The sequence below is a fragment of the Rhea americana genome, unplaced genomic scaffold (genome assembly GCF_003343005.1).
Source record: "Rhea americana isolate MKP2758 unplaced genomic scaffold, rheAme1 scaffold_428, whole genome shotgun sequence".
NCBI classification, from domain to species: Eukaryota; Metazoa; Chordata; class Aves; order Rheiformes; family Rheidae; genus Rhea; species Rhea americana.
The window spans coordinates 81,498-104,765 of record NW_028186566.1 but is presented as its reverse complement, the minus strand read 5'-3'; the positions used below and the strand labels follow the sequence as shown (position 1 = coordinate 104,765).

Sequence of the window (23,268 nt, the reverse complement as noted above, 5' to 3'; positions counted from 1 at the left end):
CCTGTGCTGGGCAGCCTGCCTGCCCCATAGCCTGCCCCACTGCCTGTGCTGGGCAGCCTGCCTGCCCCATAGACTGCCCCACTGCCTGTGCTGGGTAGCCTGCCTGCCCCATAGACTGCCCCACTGCCTGTGCTGGGCAGCCTGCCTGCCCCATAGACTGCCCCACTGCCTGTGCTGGGTAGCCTGCCTGCCCCACAGCCTGCCCCGCTGCCTGTGCTGGGCAACCTGCCTGCCCCTGCTGCCCCCTACACTGCCTGTCCTGGGCAGCCTGCCTGCCCCATAGCCTGCCCCACTGCCTGTCCTGGGCAGCCTGCCTGCCCCATAGCCTGCCCCACTGCCTGTGCTGGGCAGCCTGCCTGCTGCACTGCTTGCCCCATAGGCTGCCTCGTTGCCTGCCCTGCCTGTGCTGGGCAGCCTGCCTGCCCCATAGCCTGCCCCATAGGCTGCCTGCCCTGCCTGTGCTGGGCAATCCGCCCACCCTGCCTGCCTCATAGCCCACCCCGCTGCCTGTCCTGGGCAACCTGCCTGCCCCACAGCCTGCCCCTCCTGCCCACCACACTGCTGCTCTGCCTGTCCTGGGCAACCTACCTGCTGCCTTGCCTGCCCCACAGCCTGCCCCCCTGCCCACACTGCCTGTCCTGGGCAATCTGTTCACCCCACTGCTGCCCTGCCTGTGCTAGGCAAACTGCTTGCCCCACTGCCTGTGCTGCCTGCCCCACTGACCGCCCCTCTGCCTCTCCTGGGCAGCCTGCCTGCCCCACTCCCTGTCTCCTCCTCCCCTGCCAGTCCTGCTCCTCAGGGGCAATGTGGACATCGAGTGTGGCCTCCTCTTCCCTTCAAAGTCTTGATCAGAGCCATGTTCTGGGGAGCGTGTCTCCCCAGATGTGCGCTTAATGCATGCTGTGAGYTTTTATTTTACGTTGATGTGAACTTGCAAATGATGTGAGCTCTCATCTCTCTGCTGAGGGGTAGATACTCAGGAGCTTGGAAGAAGTTAAATACTGATGTCTGAATGTCTCTTTTTATCTCAGTCCACCATAAGCAAAAAGTTACTGAGCAGGGGCGGCTTTCTTGGCTTTGCCTTAAAATTCAGAGATAGAGAGGTATCTCAGATTATCTTTTTGACTCCAAACTCAAAGCCACATAGGAAATGTTGGAAGTGATTGTATAGYGCTAATAAATGCTATTTATTCTCTTTCTGCTGCGTGTGAATGTGTAACTTGCTGTTCCCAAAGTGTAGCAGTTACTCTGTTGACCTTAAAACTGTTCTCCCTTGAAGTCTGGAGGAGTTAAAGATGTGTTTCTGTTTGTTGACTATTTTTTTTCCTGTTGGCTGTTAATTTAGCTCACTACGTAGTGTGGGGTTTAGAGTCCACCGTCACTTGGACYTTTTTTGTTGTGTTCTTATGTTTCATGGTCACATTAACAGCAAGGCTTTTTCTGGAGRTTGTGTGCCCTTGRGGTGTKTTTTTTTTGTTGTTGTTGTTGTTTTKGGGGTTTTGTGGTTTGRTGAATTTAGAGCATTTTGCAAACATTCTGTTTTTTAAATAGCTCTAGTTTGGGAGAAGGGTGTGTGTATAAATGAACAGAAGAGCTATCTGTGGGTGTTGCAAAACAGTGGAGGGAAAAGAGACTATATAATAAAGGTGCCAGAGGGTTGGTATAATCACGCTAACAACCTGTGAGTGAATATATGTAAAAATAATCTTATGACTGAGTGTCCAAAATAYCAGGGCTGGATTCTGGGAGACTGAGCATCTTTGCATCCCACTGGAGCTACAGATGCTTGACRCTTTTTCTCTTTTCCCCTAGCAAATTGCAATTAGGACCTCTGAATGCTGCTCTTGGGGAGAGCTGCTCTGAGGGGAGGACTTGGACCATCCTCGGTGTTGGAACTCTCTGGCCCCAATGATTGCCTCAGGCGGAGGAAACTTAGCTTTACAGCTCTCTTGATAGCATAGCAGCATGAGTCAGAAGCTACAGCAATCTCTCATTTATTTATTTATTTATTTATTGACCTGCAGCTGTAGTTAGTACCATGACTTAGGCAGTTGAGACTGAAGATGGATGTTTCAGGCATATTTGGTGTGTTGACCTTAATGTGAAGAGGTTACAAGAAACGTAAGGTGAGCACCAATGCAGCCTTGAGGGTGGGGTTAGCTGTTGAAGCAGAGGGGCTTGGTACAGGTCAGACAAGTTTAACGTAAGGAAAAAAAAAGCTCAGGAACCAGAAATATCCTTTCTAATAACTTTTCTGCTAATTGTACTAAGATGCACTTAGGTTTGTACCTTTCTTAAGTGAGACTGAGTCTAAWGCTTAACAGGTAGTGCTGTGTTCCCTTTTCAGTGATACATAAATACTCTTGGTAGCTGCCTTAGGAGGAGAGATGATCTTTCCTGTTGTGTGGAAGGGTGAACTAAAATACAAACAACTTATCTGAGGTCACAAAATAAAACAGTGTTGAAGTAGGGTTAGAAAGCGGGAGCTCTTTGGTCTCTTGACTAGCGAATTAAAAGCGTGACCYTGCTGCTGAACGTAACGGTTAATAATGAGGGTGTGTCTGTGTCATGAGTTAGTTCTGCTAGGCCTGAGTTACCTTAAGGGGTGTCTCCAGTGCTCTGGCCAAGCAGAATTGATGTCTAACTTTTGCATTAAATATTTGTACAATATAGGGTGCAGTGAGTACAACAGATAGGAAGTGACTAACTCATGCACTAGCATTTAAAATACTCCATATGTGCAATGTGGAAAAGCGTGTTTTTTTTTAGGAAATGACACCTATTTGGTACACTTGTAGATTGTTCTCTTTGATGATGGAAGGCTTTCATTAATGCTTATCCTTTTTTTCATGCCCTGATGCATTTTAAAGTGCTGGGTTTTTTTAGATTAAGTTGTAATCCCTTAGCGTGTTGAAATAGTTTCTGGTAATGGTTGCACAGGTATTGATGAGGAGTTGCTTGTATTCCAGATAATCTCAGTTTGAGTTCAAAAATCCCATCTATGCTGTGTTCTTCTCTCACTTGGGGCCCTCCTGTATGCCTGSGGTGGCATTAAGGTGAATAGGCTTAAAACCTACTGATAGGAAGGCTTGTATTTGTGTGGGCCTACATGAGGCTTGCTGATGGAGAGGCTTATACTAAATGTATTTTATTTTATTAGCTATCATTTCCTTGTGTCTGCACCTCTGGGAGAAATAACTGCTGAGAGAAGGATTCAAGCTGGGAAGATGCTTAATTTTTCTGCCTCCCTCTCCTGGAGGGAGGTGATTGTGGGCTGACAAATGGAATGGCTTCAGCAGAGGGACTCTGTAACTCTGTCCTCTTGTTTAACACTTCCACTCCCTCTCAGATAAAGTTGTCAGTCTTGCAGATAAGAACTGGTCTTCAGTTTTTGTTTGTGGAAAGCTTTGCTGAGGTGTTCCTAGCAGTACTCTTCTTTCAGAAACTAAAGAATGAAGCACTGCTTTTTCTTGCCAAGATTTCCTCGGGTCTGTGGCTCATGCATTCCAAGCTGAGTTCAAAATGCAGCTCTCCTGGGCTCCTCTGAATAATACTGCTGGCTTTGTTAGCAGGGCTTTTAGATAGAACCATTTCTCAGTCTTTGGCAACTGGCTTAATTCAAGTCAGATAATCTAAAACCATGCAAAGAATTTGTATCTTTATCCTCAGTTTTACTGGCAGACCTGAGTTTGTGTTTGGCTGAGCGAGGCAGGTGGAATATTTATCTTGTACCTTGGAGGTAAGAAAGCATATAACAAATTAAACTCTTCCAGATAGTGTCATTTAGTGAATCTTTTAATTAAGCTGTCAGTGATTCTTTAAAATTATGCTAACAGTTTCTGTGCAGACCTTTAGAAGGAAGAAGTGCCATGGACTATTCATAGCTTATGTTTTTGTATGAAATTTGTATGCACCTGAAAGATGCATGTGACTGAAGAGAGCTGAGTCTGCAGGGCATATCTGCTTTTTGTTTTTTAATGGCTTAACCAAACTGGAAGGCAAGGACAGACCTCAAGGGGCCATCAAGTTATGTAGTTCATCCCCTTGCTCTGAGTCTTTCAGCCCTTTTCCTGTGATGTCTATGATGCTTTTGCTCCAAGGGTAAATTTAAGGCTGCAATAATCTCAGCTCTTACCAAATCTCTTTCTCTGTCAGGCTCAATTGCTCAGTTTAACAATTGAAGGAAATGTAATTGAGTGACTTCCCTGGGTACTGTTTAACTTCAGCCTCCCTGGGAAAACGTGCAAAAATTTCTGTGGGAACTCTTTCGGTTTTCTTTTTTTCCTAATTTAATTCTATGCTTTCGTTAGTRTTGTTAACAGTGCATTTAAAAGAAGGACAAACAAGAACTGTGTAGCTATTGAGTAATGAGGGAAGCTGGCATATTTAAATAGAGTTATGCAAGTATCTTTACCTGTACAAAATGGAAATTCTGCCCTAGAGGTGAACTATGACTTTATCAAAGTTCATGTAACAGTAGTGTCTGTGAGCTCTTATTTATGATAGAGCTATACAGTCCACAGTAATCTGTGCTTTCCTTCTTGAGAAGATTATAATCTGGGACGCTATCTATAAGAGATACTTAAACATCTATATTTGAGAGGCAAAACAGAAATCTTGCTACTCACACTAGAATTATTAGATCTTTAGAAAGTATAAGCAATGAAAATGTAAATATACTGTCTTTGTTCAGTAAATTCATCATGTGGAATTCATCTGTGCCTTTGGTTAATACAGCATCTATATATTGGTTTTGTGTATCATTATTTAGTCTGTGCTTTTTGTATGTCTGTTTCTGGGATGGTTGTTGCACTCTCTCTTGGTAAACTTGTGAAGGGTTCCAGGTTGAAAGCCATGTGGATGTGATTGCTATAGAAATACCATTTTATAGTTCACATTTTAATGGAAGGAAATAGCTGCTAGGCCTGCAGCAATCTTCCTTCATCACTGAAGCTTCCTGCTCACAGCTCCCAAATATTGAATGAAAACGATGTAAACTGCTGCACACTCCTTGTCTTGTCTCCTTGGGAGCAGTTAAGCATCCTAATTTTTCATGGTGATTAAAGAAAAGCAGGTAGCAGGGCTACATTTCTTCTGCCTGTCTCACAAAAAAACAGTGCATTTCACGTGGCATAAAGTCATAGCAGCTCTTGCCTGCTGAAACTGTGTGGTTTTGCTATTACTTGCCTGTTGTAACTCTCTCACATCCAAAACTTTATAATTCTTACTGGGGCTGTCCAAGGAGAAGGCAAATATTTCTTAGAAAATAGCTGCCRTTGGCATTCAGATAGCTGATGGTGCTGACTGTTTGCTTTGCAGTATCTGTCCTGTCCTTGCTGGATAGGTGACATTCTTTCTGAAATCTTAGTGTCTTGTGGCAGGTCTAAATTCCACTAGGGAATATCAGACAAACATGTTTTTCAATAATGACATATTGCAAGTCGATCTCCAGGCTGAATGCCCAGGCTGCTGCTGTTTTCTGAGTGTGTAGTAGTKTGGAAACTGTCATGCCTGGGTCTGCTTTTGTAGGTTAGGGTTTTTGCTGCAAACAGGTAATTCGAGCTCTGCCAAGGTCGTTGGCAGCTTGGGAGTGGTTTGAAGCTGTGTTTGAAGCCATGGAGAGAACGATCAGCATGGGTTCCTCCCCGATCAGCGATCAGCGGCGAGTTTTGTGCAAATACAACTGGGAGGAAACCAGCTCTACTTGCTTCCTCTTTGCTGTTCCTCAAAGTTGGAGCCGTGATCTGCAATGGGAATGAATGTTGCTATCTGGCCAAAGCATACGGGAGGGATTTTGTGGAGGTTGTGTCTTACTGATGTGAAGTTCACCTTTTAAAGAATTTTGCAATTCAGACTTATTTAAGTAGTACGTGTATAATAATCTGCAAACCTTTAGCAGTGTGATTCTAATTTTAAACACCATAACCAGAGAATTTGGCCTTATCCTTTAGTTGTGAAGCTGGTCTTTGAAACTCATTGGTTCTCTGGCTGAGAAACTAATTATGTTAAGACTGTGTAATTTAAAATATGATCAAATGGCCAGAATTGCATCATGGTTGGGTTCACAACCGGCTTGGAGAGCTAGAGCCCCTTTTCTCTGGATGTCTTTTTCCCCACTGCCTTTGGGCAATGAACTGGTACCTGCCTGCACAACATTCTTCCTAGTAAGTTGCTTTTAACATCTGAATAACTTGATTCTGTCTCAGCTGTCCTTTTAATCAAAATCACCACCAAGAAAAGCAGAATGTCTAACTTGTCAGAGAGTCAATTTGACAGCTTGATTGAACTTGTTCAGGTATTCATTAAGAGCTGCTAGAGAGAGCTGGGAGAATGGGCAGGAAAGACTAACCCTGCTCTAGTTTTCAGCTTGCAGAGCATGCCTCTGTGCATCCAGAGGTATGTGGCAGGGGGGACTTGTTTTAGCCCACAGATGTTTCTGCAATTACTAGAGCATGGGCAGGACACTTCGAAGGAATCCCAGGGTTTGAAGAAGCRTCACAAAAGAGACAGCTGCAGCTAAGTCCATCCGAGTTTGTCTAAGACCCCACTGGCAGAGGGGACAACTTGAGCTGCTCTGTTTCGCGGTTTGRTAAATAAGGATAAATCACAAGACTCTAAATTAGCATGACAGAGATACAGGCAGTGGATTTTGATAGAGTTGAGACTGATTGCTGGAATAAGTGATATGTACTTTCAATCAGCTACCAGGAATTTTATTGTAAAAGCACAGTGTGTGTTACTCATTAAACTTGCTTAACTTTTGAACCCATCTTGACCAGAAGTTTTGCTTTCTGATTATATATTCTCCTAGATGGAGAATGTTTTACTCTACAGCTGTATGGCACATAGTTATAAGGAGTCTAGGTCCACATGTGTGGCAAGGGCTTGTGTAGCTACAATTTAAATAATACAGAAATGTGTTGCAAAGTGTAAATCTAATTTGCAGCTGTCTATTTTGTCTTCCTGTTTAGTGTGGCTTTTTAAACATGAGTAATGACTGTGTGTGGAGTTGTGCAAAATACAAGGATTTAAAAAAAAATGTCAGGCTTCTCTGTGTTGGGTTTCTGTGGATGACTTCATGAACAAGTCAGGTTGAGGTATGTGCAAAGTAATGCTTAGTTTCTAATGGCCAGACCCTACAAATTCACACTGACTCTTTCAAGCAAAACTTTATTTTCTGGGCTCCCATGTGCATCATTGGTCATAACAGCCAGAAGTCAGTGATTCAGCTAAGTCAGGATTCGACACAGCTCCAAAATACAATATAGCTATATTGCTTTGCAGAGAACAAATACGAGTAAAAATACTAAATTCTACTTTACATTTAAGCCTCTGCAAGTTCAGGCCTGTATTTATGTAGAGCATGTGGGCAGTTTTAATGTACAAAATTAAGCATACAGACAGGTGTTTGCAAGATCAAGGACTTAAAATCARGGCACTAAAAAGAAGAACATCTCTGAATAGGATCAAAGAGAATATTGTTGAGTAAGTGGGTATCATCTTTATGCAAGTGCATATTCTAAAATAAGTCTGAACTTAATAATACCATTTTAGAATTTAAAATTTCCAGACTAGTTTCGTTTTTAGTCATCTTTTTCTCAATTGTGTTTCAAAACCACGTTTAAAGCCAAGTTCTGTGTTGCATTCCTAAGCTCTTCAGCATGACTTCTATTTTTGTTGTTTTATTTTGAGCAGCGATAAATCTGATACTGTGACCTACATTTCTTTAATTGAGATAGCTAGGGATAATATTTCTACCTCTGATTTCTTTTGTGCTTTTGTTTAAAGTGATTTTTTTTTAATGATAATTTTTCCAGGTATGTAAGATAAGGAAAGGAAATGACTACAGATAGTAATTAGAAATAATCAACAGACTGTTCTTCAAAAGAATATAATGAATTGCTCTGCTCTGCAGTATTATGAATTRTCTTCAGTCTTGACCCTCATGGGAGTTCTTGTTTGCATGGTCCGATGTGAYGGAGCTCCCACTATAAAACTTTAAGTGGTACTGTTTGCTGTTCAGGTCATGCTTTGGACTCTCAGATGTTGTCTTTCATTAAAATTTTGAATTATTACCCTCTGAGCAACATCCTGAGAGCTTCTCTTTTCGAAAACACCCGTAGGAGTTGTAAATACATTGATATGTGTCTTCCCAGAGCTCTAGCAAGTGATGTCTGGCATTAAAGATACCCAAGCGTGTTTGTCCTTCCTTGAAGTGAGTGTGTGGGTCATGCATAGCTTCATCATCACAAATTGGTCATGCACGAATACAGACAAAGCTGATCTGTCTCTGGCTTTGCATTAATATCGCTGCTGCAACCAAGGGGTTTTGAAAGTGAAATCTGGCACTAATTTACGAGAATGATATGAAAAAAAAATAGGTCAGCAAGTATGAAAGGTGCTGACAAGCATGTAACATCTAGAGATTGTTAAAAAGAAGAAAAAGTCTTAAGATGTCCTTTCCGAGTAAGCAAGCTGTCATGCTGCAGGTTTCCTAGGCATCAGATGGGGCAGAGATGAAGCAGCTTGCTTGAGGACATGCAGGAAGGCTGTGGCAGAACAGGAGAGCAGTTCAGGAATTCACATTTCCTAATATCGCCTTCCTTGAAAGGAGGCTAATGAAATGGGAAACTTGGACTATTTGAGCAATCTTGTTGCTTAGAAAACCAATCTTTATAGTTATACCCCATTTGTGAGTAGGTTCAAAACAATCTACTTACCTGGAAAGACTTCCTTTTTGTGCTCACTCAAGTTTTTCAAACTTCAGCTGTTGCATTTTTTTGATATTAGAGGATGAAAAACTCAAATCATAAAAGCAGAAATATTAGAAAGTTAGATGCCAAAGTGATAGCTTCTATTTAAGTATTATCTTTGCACTTACACTCTGTAGCTAAGGTTAGACTGACCTTTCTGTTCATGAGGCAAATGAGAGCATATATCACAGCAAGAAACATCTGTGCAAACTATGCTGATTCACTAGCTACAAGCACATGTGCATTGCAACTGTGGAGAAATGAAGTTCTGGAGTCAAGGATGTGCTGCTTTTAGTCAAATTGCTAGCATCATCAAAATAGCCTATATGGCACGTGTGAGGCATTGGATCTATCTGTTTCCTAAAATAACCTCCAATTGCTTGTGTGAGGCTTTCTGGAGATCCTGCTGTGACTATTTTTTTCCATTTTCCATGCCTGGGTTTTAAATTTCTGCATGTCTTCTCGCATATCTAAATGYTGTGCAGTTGGACTGAGTAGCAACTGGGATCTGCACTGTAAGTGATGGAAGAGGACAGGGCAGAATCTGATGCTTYGGTCTGAGGAATTATGCATGTTTTGATATTGTCCCCAAGAGCTTGGGTGTTTAAATATCACCTCTACAGTGGAAGTACATGCTAGCGAGATTGCCAATGGATTACTTCTTCAGCCTCCCTGCCAGAGTTAATGTGACTTGCAACTGAGTTCCTTGGGGGTAGAAAAGAATGATGATGATCAGTGACACAAATTTTAGATAGCACCAAAGCACCCCTCCTTTCCCCTCACTCCAAACTTAKACCCCAAAGGGAAGAAATAACATTAGGATTCTGGAAATATTTTTAAACTGGGTGCTTGGAATAGAGGTTTCCATTTTTCTGTTGAAATGGCCTCTGGAGTAAGTCTCTCTTCCCTCCTGTACAGACCTTTATGACCTGGAAATTCACTGCTTTTGACACTAACTCTTGCTTTGCTCTTGTTTTCAATTTAGGAGCCGTGAATCTTCTGCCCACTTGTAAGTGTAACTGGTATGGGTAATGGTGTGAGAGAAGGTCAAGTGGATTTCAAACAGCAGGATGTGGAGCCAATTATATCAACTCATCTTCCATCAGAGGTAAGAGCAGGAGGTGGCTGGGTATATGCAGAGGGCTTGAGAGGAGAGCTGGACAGCTCTTCCACAAAAGAAGCATTTAAATGAGATTGGAGCTGTGGAGGCCTGAGCAAGCTGCCGTGTACGCACAAACCATGTGCTGTGTAGCCGTTGCTTCCTCTGAAGCTTGCTGAGCAATTTGAGCTCTCTGGGAAGAGCCCGGGCATAGCTCACATCTGACAGGCAGGCACGGCTATGTTCCTTGTTCAAGGTTATGTCTTGTTATGTCTTTAGTGGCAGAGCTGGGAACAGGGTCATAAGTCTTGGTTTCTCTGCTCTCGCTGCTGTTAAAGACTCCTCTTAGAAACAGTGGAAGAGAAAGCGACACTGAACCTTGCCCTGACTTAGGTCAGGGTTTCTGCTCAGATGAAAATGCTTCAAAGTTGAAACTCAAGCTGAAATTCAGACAGTGCTGCCTGAACCTTGGTGCAGAGCTGCCCTTACATTTAGCGCCAAAGACTGGAAGGGAAAATTGAACTGAACAATTTTTTTTCAATGAAAAACAACTTTTTTAGCCTGGAAACAGTGTGAGAAAAGAGAATGTTAACTTACATGTCTTCTCCATGAAAACACAAAGCATATCAACAGTTAACATTCTTAAGCCTTGTCTTGACTTGTCTTTCAGTTCATAACCTTCAGGGTATCAGATTTCAAGTTTTTTCTTGCTTTTTGCCCGTGTGTTACAAGAAGATAGCTGGTTTATAAATATGAGCTGTGGCAGGAATGTCAATAACAAAAACACTTCCATTCTATTTATCATAGTGGGAAACCTGTCTTGTTTTATTCTTAGAATCTTGGGGGAAATGTAGAAATAAGGTTCACAAGTTAACTAGAAGGACAAGAAAGAAATTTACCTTCCGTACATGGCTAAATCAAGAGGAGATAGTGAGATAACTTTTTGAAATGTTAATAGGGAAGAAACAGTGCGTGGAAGAGGTGGCTGACTTTGGAACTTCGTATCTTGGCAGACAAGTCTAATCTTTGTTCTTTGTGATCTGACCTGTAATTTGTTGTGCTTGGAATTTGCTATTTTGGAGGGAATGTTAATGTTTCCAAAATGCTGGCATTGATTTTCAGCTGTCTGAAGTCTTTCACGAAGAGATTTAGTCAAAGAAACTGAGCATCTGAAAACAACCAGTCGCTGATTCATTTATGTTGAAGGGAAGTTTAAAAAAAGCAAGATCTCTAAAGTGTATTGTAGTTCCCTTGGAAGAAGGAGGAGACAACTCTTCAGCTGCATGTTCAGAAGGCTTTTTTGGGGGGTGTAGTCCAATTCTCCTATGTGTACACATTGTTTCTTACCTCTGTTTGTATATGATCTGAGCATAGTTTTGCTTATCTGGCTGGCAAAGGTATAGGTTAATGTTTAGGTTTCATTTTAATGTGGATTGTAATGTTGTTACTTTGTAATTTGTTTTTCAGTATTCTTATACTAATAATACCTCCAGGTGTTTTCAGAGTCCCCTTGAAAGTTATTATTATTATTATTATTATTATTATTATTATTTTGCACCTTTCTCTTTCCAGTGCTGGAAATCCCATTTCATAAATGGCTTAGAGCACAAATAGTGATACTGGCATTTTCTTTGACTGATTTAGTCTACTTTCTGCTGCTGTTGGTGTGAGTGTTGTAGAAAAGCCAGCTGAAACATGTTTTTTTTCAGCAGAGCTGTGCCTTGGCACCATTTGATGGACAGAAGGCAGAGCACGGGGAGAACCAAAAGCACTTTAACTTACTATGTTGGCAGATAGAGAAGGTTTCTGCACAGGGCTGGAAAGGGCAGAGAAGTTACTGCAGAAAATGTGACAAAACAACTCAGAATGCAGCACTGAGATACTACTCTGTACCGGAGCAATGTGAGCAGGTGATCAGTTTGCTGTATCAGGGAGTTACGTTTGCAAACGTGACTTAGGTTGCCGGACAATGTGGATGCTCACACCTGAGTCTGGCTGACCCATGTCTTTGGACTGGAATAAGTGCTGCAACAAAGGTAAAATGTTACAACTTTGGTTAGGACTGACTGTGTCACACTGAACAATGCTTTCTTCCAGGGAACACAGGAGGAAAAGAAAGTACTTAATTCTCTGATGTCTGGTGCATTGGCCGGTGCTGTTGCTAAAACAGCAGTAGCTCCACTGGATAGGACGAAAATCATGTTTCAAGGTAAGTCCTGCTGACTTTCATGAAGTAGCCTCATTTTATTGTTAGCAGAATCCAAAACAGCTTCTCTAATCTGTTCAASCAGCCTGTTCTCTAGTGCTCTGCTTCCTTCAACCTGCAGAGACCTGGCACGATACAGATAGAATAGTGATGTTACCAAAATGAATTGAGTCTAAAAACCTATTGTTCAATTCTTGGTAGGATTATTGCAGGTGTCAATCAGCTGTGTACTTGGCCAGGACTATTGGAGTCAACTCCCATGGTAGTCAGCAAAAGCTTTACTGTTTCACTGTGATGCAGCTGCACGTTCGGCTGCTTAGAGACAGATGATTGTGGCTTGTGTAAGTTGGCTGGCCACGTGCATCCTCTGACATGAGGGAATGTTTTGGAGTGTACAGTAAAAAGATATTGTAAAGGCTACACTTAAGGAGGTGAATGGTAACTTTGCATTTCTATGTCTGTTCCGTTTGGAGAAATATGACAAGGAGAGAAAAGCTGTGCGGTTTCCTTTTCCTTTAGAGGAGGGATGTAAGGAGATGTGAAACTGGAAGGAGGGAATTGAGATGTTTAAGTTTCTTACTACAGACTGGTTGCCAGGATGTGATTGCTCAAATGTAAGCAGTCTTTTCTAGTAAGAGTTGCATTGTATTTGAACTAAATTGCTTTGGTTTAGAATTGAAGTTATTACTAAAACTGCTGCAAGGCACAATGAAGCTGGCAGACCTAGCTTTGTATTACAAAATCCTTTCTGGAAACCATAAACTAGAAGTGTATAACTGGTAATGAAATTCAGCTGATTTCAATAGAAAATCCTCATGCATTTAACTGGGTTTGGGATTCAGCCCCGACATGGGCTCAGTTCAGTTCTCTTGTTTCAGTGCAAGAACTGTCAGTTGCATTAATTGTCCCAAAGGGAAGAGTGCAGGCTGTTAATACAGTAGACATTTGGCAAGGCCACGAATTTAAATGTGGTTGACATCCAGATTAAATGAATTGGGTAGGTTTAATCTGATCCCTGGATGAGATTTAATTTTAAGTTGACTTTCATGTGACATGATTTTCATCCTTTGCATAATGGGGATAGTGGGGACACGGRTCAGGGAGTTCAAGCTGTAGGGAGCTCAGGCCGGGGATAGCTGCAGGCTGGGATTGCAGGCTGTGACCAGATGCTTGGGCAGCAATGAGTACGTGCTGTGCTTTCTCACCCGAACAAATAGCGCGTAGTTCATCTAAGGTTGAAAATGTCAGGATCAGAGGTGAGATGGAAACTGCAGACTTGGAGTGAGTCAACAGCTGTCTGTATAAATCACCGTTAATTTGTACAGGCCTACATTTTATAAAAAATCCCATTTGACTTGGCTTGTTAAACTCACTGCAAAGGATATGATTAAATATTGCCTGTACTGACCAATGTCTTGGTATCTAATGGCTTTCCTACTCTTCTCGCTCTCCTGAAGGTTTTTACTGTGAGGTGCTTCCCTATTTGTGAAGAGGGACAGCTTCCTTSGGTCATGCAAGCAAGGAATGTTGTTCTGTGAACTAGAGCCTGAAGAAATTTCCTGGGGGATAAGGGAAAAGAGCTCTTTTCCTTTGCAGAGCTAGCAGCAATTGGTTATTGAGGTGGTGGTAGTTTTTTTTTTTTTTAATGTTAAATTGTATAAAGGAGCAGCATAGTGAAAAACCTATTTGCATGTGATTGTTTAATACACTTGAGAGGTTACAARTCTCAAAGGAATTTGAAAGAAAGTGCAATAGACACTTAATTGGAACCATGTTTCATTAGTGTTGCCATTCAGGTTTTAGCCTGTTTCCTTGCTGCAATAGGGATGTTACAAAAAACAGTTGCTATATGCCAAATAAATCTTGCTTCCAAATGCTGTGTGTGTTACATAGTTAAAGGGATTCTGTCAATGTGATTGGGTGCAAGGAGAGAGACTGAGTGCTCATCTGAGTTTTGTTAGGATGAAACCATCCTTGCGTGGAGCCTCACTAAACAGTCCTGCTCTTTGCTGGATTCTGGCATTAGCCTGGAACCAGTGCATGGAAGTGCTCTACTAAAGTAAACTTTTTWTTATTATTATTATTAATGCTTCAGAGCAAGAAATGTGACAGAGACTGARCATTTTCACAGCAATAGATGAGAGAAATGAACTTCTCATCTGCTGAAGAGAGTTTGGAAATTCCTACCTGTGGTAAAATCTTTGTTTGTTATAAAGAAGCTCTATTTTTTTTTCTTGCATTAATTCTTTTACTTCTATTTTTATTCCTTAGATAAGAGTGCCTGTATGGTTTCTTTGATCCATCTAAATGTATTGCAAGACCTAATGCTCACTTTTTCTTTTTAGTGTCTTCAAAAAGATTTTCTGCCAAGGTGAGGTGATGTGTCTGTCTCCTGTTGATGTGTTTGATTAATGGTAGTAATAGTACTAAAAGCATCCTCTGTTTGTATTGAACTTTGTTGCTTGAGTTTTATTAGTTGCACTCAGAGTGAAAGAGCATGGAGGGGAAGACTGGAAGCAGTACTGTTTATAATGTTCCTTAGGACAGTGCTTTTTTTCTTCATGTTTGCTGAGCACTTAGCACAGAGGAGCCCAATCCTCATTCATGCTCCAGGTTCCACCTGTGGCATGGACAGTAAATGTTGTTGTGGCATCGCTCTGGGCTGTTTTGCTAGGCCTTCTTCCCCAGTGGTTGCTTTCTTTCCCCAACCGCTACTGGAGCTGTTGCAAAGTTTATAGGAAATCTGGGTTTGGGAGCTGATTGCTAATGTGGCTCRCTGAATGTTTTGTTGCCTGTGCATTGTGGATGCTCCATGTGTGCTGTGCTAATATGTGTAATCCAAATGTTTCTGTCTTATACTAAGATTAATTTGGKTTGAGAAGTGGTTTATGTAAACATCAGCCCAGCTCTGTGCCTCGCTCTCAGAGAGAAAATGAAGATGCTGTCTTGAATGTAAAACTCTGTCTTCCTGACTGGTTCTTTTTTGCTCTAATGTATCTATTCAGTCTTCCCAAAGAAGTGATTTTAGTTGTGTTATTCTGGAGCCAGGGGTGTGAGCATGAACATCTGATATCACCTTGCTGTGGTCGGGTGGGAAGGAGGATTGGGAGAGGTTAAGCTACTGGGTCACCTCCCCCCCCMCACACTCTTGTTTTTACTCCCTCTTATCATGATCTGCCTGTCTGACCTTTGATCTGTTGCCTGCAGGAAGCCTACAGGCTGATTTATCGCACCTACCTCAATGAAGGCTTCTGGAGTCTCTGGCGAGGGAACTCGGCCACCATGGTCCGTGTGATCCCTTATGCTGCCATTCAGTTTTGTGCACACGAAGAGTACAAGCAGATCCTGGGGAGTTACTACGGCTTCCAGGGAAAGTAAGATGCAGCTTGGCTTTGAGCTTTCTGATAGCAGAGGAGGATGGAACAGTTTGTGCAACCCTAGACCATAGGGAGGGAGCACATATCTTTGTGTTAGGCAGGCTTTCTGCTGAGTTGAAAGGTCTGTTGGCACAGAGCTGTGCAGGCCCCTCTTGTGATGGCTTTCCAGAGCAGGGTGTGTGAGGGRCTAAGCAATGGGCTGAGCTTCTAGTCCTGGACAGGGGAAATCTTGGTCAGAAGAGCCTATCATCTGGAGGCATGAGCAAGAAGTGGCCTAGACAGTGAGTTAGTACTTCCCTGTGCTGAGAGTGGGCAGGCAAAACAAAGAGGGTTTTTTTTTTTTTTTTTTTCCAGGAGAAGCAACAAGATCCAGCCTAGCGCTGATATCTGAGCCTTTATCCTCTGTGTGTGTGGCCTAAGCCTCTTGCTCTTGGGCACGTAGTGTCTGAAACACCACAGTCAGGCTAGCTGTCCTCCATGGAGATTTTCTCCAGGCCTCTGACGTAAATAGTTGTGGCAAACCACAGCTGTTTTGCTCTACCCACCCATCCATCCAGTTCTCTTCAGTGCACGGGCAGGGAAGGGATTCAGTAGCCGATAGAGTAGAGCCATGCTCAGAAGCTGAGTAGTATTTCCATCTCCGGGTGATCTGTTTGGTCTCTTCTCTCACCTTACTTTAGAGCGCTGACACCCTTTCCTCGATTCATTGCTGGCTCTCTGGCAGGCACAACGGCTGCCATGTTAACCTACCCCTTGGATATGGTTCGAGCTCGAATGGCTGTCACGCCGAAGGAGATGTAAGTGCCTAATGAAAGCAAGTACAAGCACCACGAACAAATGCAGAGCTTTTTTTTTAAGGTCAGATGACTTAATTGCCATTTTCTGGGTCACTTCTTGCTCGGAGCCTTTGGTGTAGTAAACCTCTTATGGCCTGGATCTGAGCACTGATTAAATGACCAGAGCCCTGGTTAGTACACGCACTGGCAGGGGATCGATACTGAAAGACCTTGGTAGTAAAACTTCTGTGCTCACTTGTTAGAAGGCCAGCTGGCACAGTACCTCCGGAAGAGCTCTAACAAACAGGATAGCGTACAGCGGTAGGGCTGTAGGAGAGCCGGTAGCTGGCTTCTCCATTTGCAGACAGGCTTCTTAAATCCCTTCTGAGCTGTTTGATGTGTTCAGAGACAAATTAATTAATTGCTGATCCTCCAGAGCCCTGTTGAAAGGGTTACTAGTGTGCAGGCACTGACCAGCACAGATTTTGTTTTCCTGTGTCCACATGCTAGGTACAGCAATATCGTTCATGTCTTCATCCGAATATCCCGGGAGGAAGGATTGAAGACATTGTACAGAGGATTCACACCAACCATCCTTGGAGTGATTCCATATGCTGGGCTTAGCTTCTTCACCTATGAGACGCTGAAGAAATTACATGCAGGTAAAGGCAACTTTATTTTCTTTGCTTTCAAGTGATATGGTGTAGGCTTTGGGCCAATTTGAGATGCTTGGACTCTGTGATACAAAACCTTTTCCTGGCTTTGAAGCCAGTTGCCAAGTTCAGTACTTGTGGAGGATGCCTTGTGCCTCCTGCTGTCCAGTTCCAGACTTTGAAGAAGGTAAGCTGCAGAAAAGCAGCATCTCTGTCTTGCAGAGGGATGTCTTGATGTAGAAGGACTTGCTTACACACCTGGTCAGCTGACAACTGAGCTGGAAACAAAATCTCTGGAGTTCTGGCACTCAGGCCACTTGACCTTAATCATGTGTTTATTACGAGAAGCTTTCTCTACTCTGCCACTTTCTCTTTCCCAGATCATAGTGGGAAATCTCAGCCATCCCCTCCGGAGCGGCTTTTGTTTGGTGCCTGTGCAGGCTTGATTGGCCAGTCGGCTTCCTACCCCTTGGACGTGGTTCGCCGACGAATGCAGACAGCAGGGGTTATGGGACACACATACAGCTCCATCCTTCTCACCATGCAGGAGATTATAAGAGAAGAGGGACTAATCCGTGGTTTGTACAAAGGACTCAGCATGAACTGGGTCAAAGGGCCGATTGCAGTGGGAATAAGCTTTACAACCTTTGACCTGATGCAGATYCTTCTCCGTAAATTACAACACAGCACTAACATTGAAAGGTAGTAGCTTAATCCCAACAGCCCTTGCTGGGGAGAAGTACGAMGTGTGTACAAAGAGCAATGCTAGTGTTCTCTCACTTTGTACATGCTCTCCTGCAGCTGAGAACTTACCTTTCTTGATTATTTTTCTTTTGTTGGTGGTGTTGTTGGGTTTTTCCTTTTTAACAAGCCTCTGAGTTGTTTGGAAACCTCGACCTGAAACTAACCTTTTTGTAACTGAAATTCTTCTTACAGTTCTACAGAGCTGTGTCCTCTAGAGTAGCTCCTCATCCTTCTGCTTTGCTCTTTGATGTCAGGAGTGGAGCCTCTCAAACACACACATGCTGCTTCTGGCTCCTCACCTGGTCTCTCTGGGCAGATGGAGTGGTGGATGATGGAAGAGAAGACATGGTGCTGTTCAAATGGGCCCTTGAATTTGGAAAATGACTGCTGCTCTTGGCAGGCAGTTCTTGGTTACTCACATGTGTTAGCTGGAGGCAGTCTGCCAAGTGCAATATTCCAGTTAATCTGCACAGGGAATTCCACATTCCTCTGACCTGTAAGCAGGGTCTCCTTGAAACAGGACACAGCAGGATTTAATAGGTCCAAGTAACTTCTATTACTCTGAAAGATGATTATGAGCTCTGGTTGGAAATGCTGCCCTTTTTCAAATGTTCTTTTCATTTCTGAACTGAGTTGCAAAAAATTTCTCTTTTTGCAGTGTCCCTCTGAGATTACCAAAGACTGTAGACAGCAGGGGAGGAAAGTTCTGAGCAGTTTTGTAAATCAAATTCTCTTGTCTGTTGTCAGTGTTGCTGACAAGAGACTGGGCCTGGGCTCACAAACTGGATTGAATCAAGCTGCAGTAGTGCTTTCGGGCCATCTGAACCCTTCATTGCTGTCATGGTCTTAACAGCAGCATTTTCTGAGGGTCTTGGCAGTTTGTAGTGATGAAGCCCTGGACTAGAAGAGGAGGTGTTACATACTTCAATTTTAAGCAATTATTTCCCTCAGTATTATTGTTGCTGCTTTATCCGCAATGCGAGAATGAACAAATCGAAGATGCATACGTGGTGCAGACTTATCTATCATGAAAGGCTATTCGTGTCTGATGAATGCAGCGTAGTAGTTGACTAAAGCTGCTGGCCGTGCTTCCAAACAACGTTGTTGTCTTTTGGTGCCTGCTGTGTAGGTAGTATCACCTCTGTACATTATTCCACACCTAAGCCCACTTGCTTTTATTTTTAGAGTTCTTCTGGACTAACAGTGTCCTCAGGAGAACAAGCTCCACAGCCAATATTGACTCTTCTGAAATAATATATAGTGCCAATCATCTCCAGTTGCAATCTGCAAATGAATGGTAACCTTTCAGTTTTTCTATTTTAAGTCAACAATTTTTAGGAAAAGGGAGATTTGAGGGGGGGGGTTGTTTTATGTTTCTATTCCTACATTAAATTTGGAGGATAAGAGGGATCAAAACAAACTTCAGACTTCTCTAAGGATCAGATTCCACAAGCCAAGATTAAAATCCCTTTCCAGCTGTTAGAATCCATGTAGAAGGGAGATGACATGTAAAACAAAAATAAGGTAGGATTTAAAAGCTGTCCTTCTCTGGTGTATATACTTTAGCCATTGTAGTTTCTACCTTGTATCATGACTTTATTAATGGGAATGAAGGTAATTGCACAATTGGTAGAAATAGCTTTCTCCTTTCTTTTCTCTTTGCACTTGTTCTTTGGAGCGTAACTTGCTTCTAATGCCAAATATTTCCCTAGGAATTAAGCACCTACACTTCCATTTTGCGGACATGGTGGAGAGCCAGCATACTGAAGTATTAGCATGCACATTGTTCCCAGAACACATGGGATCAATCATACTTTAATGGTTGTGGATGGGCAGGGTATTAACCTCAGCAATTTCTGCCTTTAAGCCCACAAACGATTATTTCCGTTGAGAAACTTGACTGCAATCACCAATCTACGTTGTAGTTAAAGAAATGTTAGGTGTTGTCTTTTATAAGTCTGTATAGGTGATAGCCACAAATTCTGTAAACGTTTTGCTCCCATTGTTAATGGAAGATTATCAGCTGTTCTTTTCATATGGGTGAATTTTTCAGTCCTTTGCAAGAGCTTCGATTTTTTTTATATATATATACATATATATATTTTTCTCCAATGGAGAAGCCAATTACTTCTGCTCTTGTCTTTATCACATCTGGCCCAGTGAGGAGATACTAAGATAAATGCGTCTTACCAGGAAAGTGAGGTACAGAGCAACAGCTGGGAGTGTCAGCAGTTGACTCCATGTATACGTATGTGTATATGTGTCTGACTGTGTGTGCAATCCATGCCAAGTTCTTGCTCAGCTTGGAGGCTGCTGGTGCTAAGAGCAGTCCTTCTTGAGTAGTTGATGGGTACTATGTGAACACAAGAAGAAGCTGAACTGTGGCCTCTGAGTTAGAGGGGGCTCTTCTGCTCTGCAGCGGGGTAGGTCAGCTCAGAGGCAGATGCAACAGGCCTTGTCTTATGCCGAGCATCGCCGAACTCCTGTAGCAACAGAGGTGACTTAATTCCTCCTGGGTCCTTACTGAGCAAGAAATTACACTGGATGACTAGCCTCTTGTTTGGGACTGAACAGCAGGGCAGATCTGCACAGAGTGTCTTCCTCCGTGTCAGGATTGCAGCTAATGTGAACGCAAACAAATGTGAAGCCTGTGGAGGATGCAGATGCAGCTTCTGCTGGGTGGCCCTGGGGAGAGCCTTCTGGCATCACCCCCTTTGCAGCCAGAGTGCAGTGGGGGCTGAGAAAGGAGACTTGAAGTACGGCAGACTTGGGAGCATCAGCTCCAGAGCTGTTCCTTAATTAGCAGTTGCACCTGATTTGTACTTCAGTGAAATTTTAGCCAAACACATTTTTCCAGACTTTGCAGGCTGAGTGCTTGTTCAGAGACAGATCTGAATTCAGTCTGCAATGATTTTGGTGCTTTTGTTTCTTGGGCAAAAGTTTAGAGTAATTGTGTGTCTTTGTTTTAGAGTGTTTTAAATTTCTTTTTTTCTTTTTCTCCCCCCCTCCCCCGATTTGAATGTAGGAGAGGAGAAACAGAGTGTTCTCTTCCCTTTGCTTAATCCTTGCATGAATCGAGATGTGTTCCACATCTCTCTGCTGCCTGGAACAAGTGCCTGAGGAGTTTTGGGCACGCTGATTGGAAAGGGAGGGTGCCTGTGTACTGGCCAAGAAGGTCAATGGCCTTTAGCTCTAAGAAAGAAGGCAAGTCTAGCAGAAATCTTCTCTAGTTCTTTTTAGATTTTTTTTTTCTTTTTTTACTATCCTAAACTCCCCAGTTTTTCATAATGCTCTTCTCTAATTTCTTGCTTTTACTTTGAAGTCATGTGTCTCATTGTTCTTTAATATATTAGTAGCCAAAAGTTAGCTTGTGCTTCTTTCTTGTCTGCTTTCTCTCCCTCCCTGCTTCTGCACCTTTAGTCCCGCACTAGCACTTAAAGAAAATCAGATCCAATGAAATGCATCCAAAATGACAAAAGTGCAGCTTTGATAGCTGCTCCTGAAACAGCCCACCTAGGCTTCCTACTCAAAGGTGGGGATGTTTGTGTCTGGAGGCAAGAAGTTAAAGGCACTGGGTGCTGGAGCGAAAGATTTTTTTGAAAGATTCTTGAATGACTCGTCCAGTCTAGCACCTTCCCTTTTCCGCACRCATTGGGATGTTGCTGCTTCTTGTGATCTCCTTCTGGTACCTCCACACGATGCCCGCTGTGCTCTGTGAAAGTGGTACTTACTGGGTGGATAACTCTGGAGGAGCTGGTCCTTCTGGACGACACTGAGGATAGGTTAAGGAACGGGAATAGTGGGACCCAAGCTGGCTTTTTGCAAACTGCGTTGCCCTGCGTGCCTCATGCTGACCTCTGCCTGTCCTCCAGGGCTATGGGGCAGCTTGCTGCTTGGTGTTGGCAGGACCATAGTGGGAAGATCGGGAGAGGAGTCACGGCCTCATGAGGCATAAAGTCACTGAAAGCCATGAGATGGTTGTGTGGTGCAGGCTGGAATATGCATTGGTACTCCATGATAGCKTTTCAAAAGCAGAGTTTTATAGTTTCTGTGGAAAAATTATGGTACTTTTGTGAACTTCTCCATATAGCCTTTGGCTTCAAAGGACTTGGGCACTACCATCTTCATCCCACAGTGTCTTTAGCTCAAGTGCAGGTTAGGTGTAAATGGAAACTTTCAGCAGAAGCATTGTGGCAACACCAAGCAAGACTGGGGCCAGTCATAGGTGGGCAGTAGAAGGGGAAACTGGTGTGACTGCTTCCCATACCCTSTCTGTGAAGTCTGGCTGGGTACCTCAGCTCTGCGGAGAGCTAAGGTGGGCGGTACGGACCCAGAAAAGGAGATGGCCTTCCTACAAAACAGCCTTCTCAGTTTAGGGTCTGGTTCTTCCCGCTRCCGCTGGTTCCCCCTTCCGTGCCACGCGATGCAGGGATTCCCAGCACTGYTCACTGCCTGTGTGGTCTATGCATATATTAGCACAAACGCTGCTAAATGCCTTTTTGTCAAGATGTGTCCTCACCATCAATGTGTGTGTGTATGCGTGTGTGTCGATTTTGACTGCTTTTCTTGGATCTGGAGTTCTATTTTATTGCAGTGAAGACACTTTGTTATATAATGTTTATATATTTTAAGATTTGTGCCAAGAGAGGATGTATATTTAATAAAAAATTTAATTGACTTTGCAGGCTCTCTGCGGGTGTCTCCTGTTATACTTTGCTCATAAGAAAGAGAGGCCTGGCRCGTCTAGGTGGATTTATCTGGGGATTAAAGCTGCTGCGTTTCTCTCTTTGGCAGCAAGCAAGGGACCAGGATTTCATCTGCGCTGCAAGGCTTTGCCAGGCTCGCCCGCGGCAGCGCCGAGCTGTGCGGGTGCCTTGTGCGTGGCGCTCCCTCCGCAGCGTCTGCATCCGTGCCTCGGGTCACGCGTGGCTTCGCGCGGAGGTGGGGGGAGGCCCGAGGGCTGGGAGGGAGCTCTGCAGCTGGTCTGAAGCCTCTGGTTGCCCCCCAGGGAGGCCCGTGCTGCCCCCGTCCCCGGTGCCGCAGCGCAGGACGGGGCTGGGGACGGGCGAGCAGTGGCAGCAGGTGGCAGTGTCGGCTCGGGCACAGCCCGGCRGCTCCCCAGAAGTTGGGGGTCCTGGCTTTGACTACCGTCAACGTCTCCCCCCGGCTCGGGTCTCCTGCCGAGCGGCGCCCAGCGGCCCCGGAGGCAGGGGTGCCGAGGGGGTGGTGCGGGGCAGAGGCTGGGGCACCGCAGACGCTCCTGGTGCCCGCGGAGCCTGAATCCAGCCTGTGCAGCACGGAACAGCCCCGCGCTCCCAGCTGCTCCCCTCTCCGCTGGGGGCCTGAGTGGGGCCCTTTGGGGAGCAAAGCCCGGAGGRCTTGAAGGGTATTTATGCAAAATAAAGGGTAAAATAATTATGGGGAGAGGAAGATGGGAAGATCTCTCACTTGATTTGATGTCGCCCAACTCCGGTGCCTGTGGATCTGTCTGCTGCTCCCGGCTAGTCTGTCTGCCGTGGTCCCAGCCTGAGAGGGTCAGGTCTGGGCAGACCTCCAGGGAGGAACCGTCTGCGGGTCTGAGCGCCGCCAGCCCCGGCCCTGGCAACCGGCGCCTGCTGCCGGCGCCTCCCGGGCGCTCGGCCCCGGCCGCCTCCTCCGCG

The 23,268-nt window shown here is 44.0% G+C and overlaps 1 protein-coding gene across 3 annotated transcripts; it reads left to right on the top strand.

The window, feature by feature from the left end:
* Window positions 1-9,743: 9,743 nt before the first annotated feature.
* On the top strand, window positions 9,744-22,290 carry SLC25A42 (solute carrier family 25 member 42). Of its 3 annotated transcripts, XM_085315337.1 has the most exons (7): window positions 9,744-9,861; window positions 11,950-12,061; window positions 14,404-14,429; window positions 15,266-15,432; window positions 16,116-16,232; window positions 16,722-16,873; window positions 17,245-22,290. In XM_085315337.1, the coding sequence occupies exons 1-7, from the start codon at window positions 9,778-9,780 to the stop codon at window positions 17,568-17,570; spliced, it is 984 nt and encodes a 327-aa protein (XP_085171463.1). In that variant the 5' UTR covers window positions 9,744-9,777; the 3' UTR covers window positions 17,571-22,290. The 3 variants fall into 3 exon arrangements, with proteins under 3 accessions (XP_085171463.1, XP_085171464.1, XP_085171465.1); XM_085315338.1 differs by lacking the exon at window positions 16,116-16,232; XM_085315339.1 differs by lacking the exons at window positions 9,744-9,861; window positions 11,950-12,061 and adding an exon at window positions 13,882-14,250.
* The last annotated feature ends 978 nt before the right edge of the window (window positions 22,291-23,268 follow it).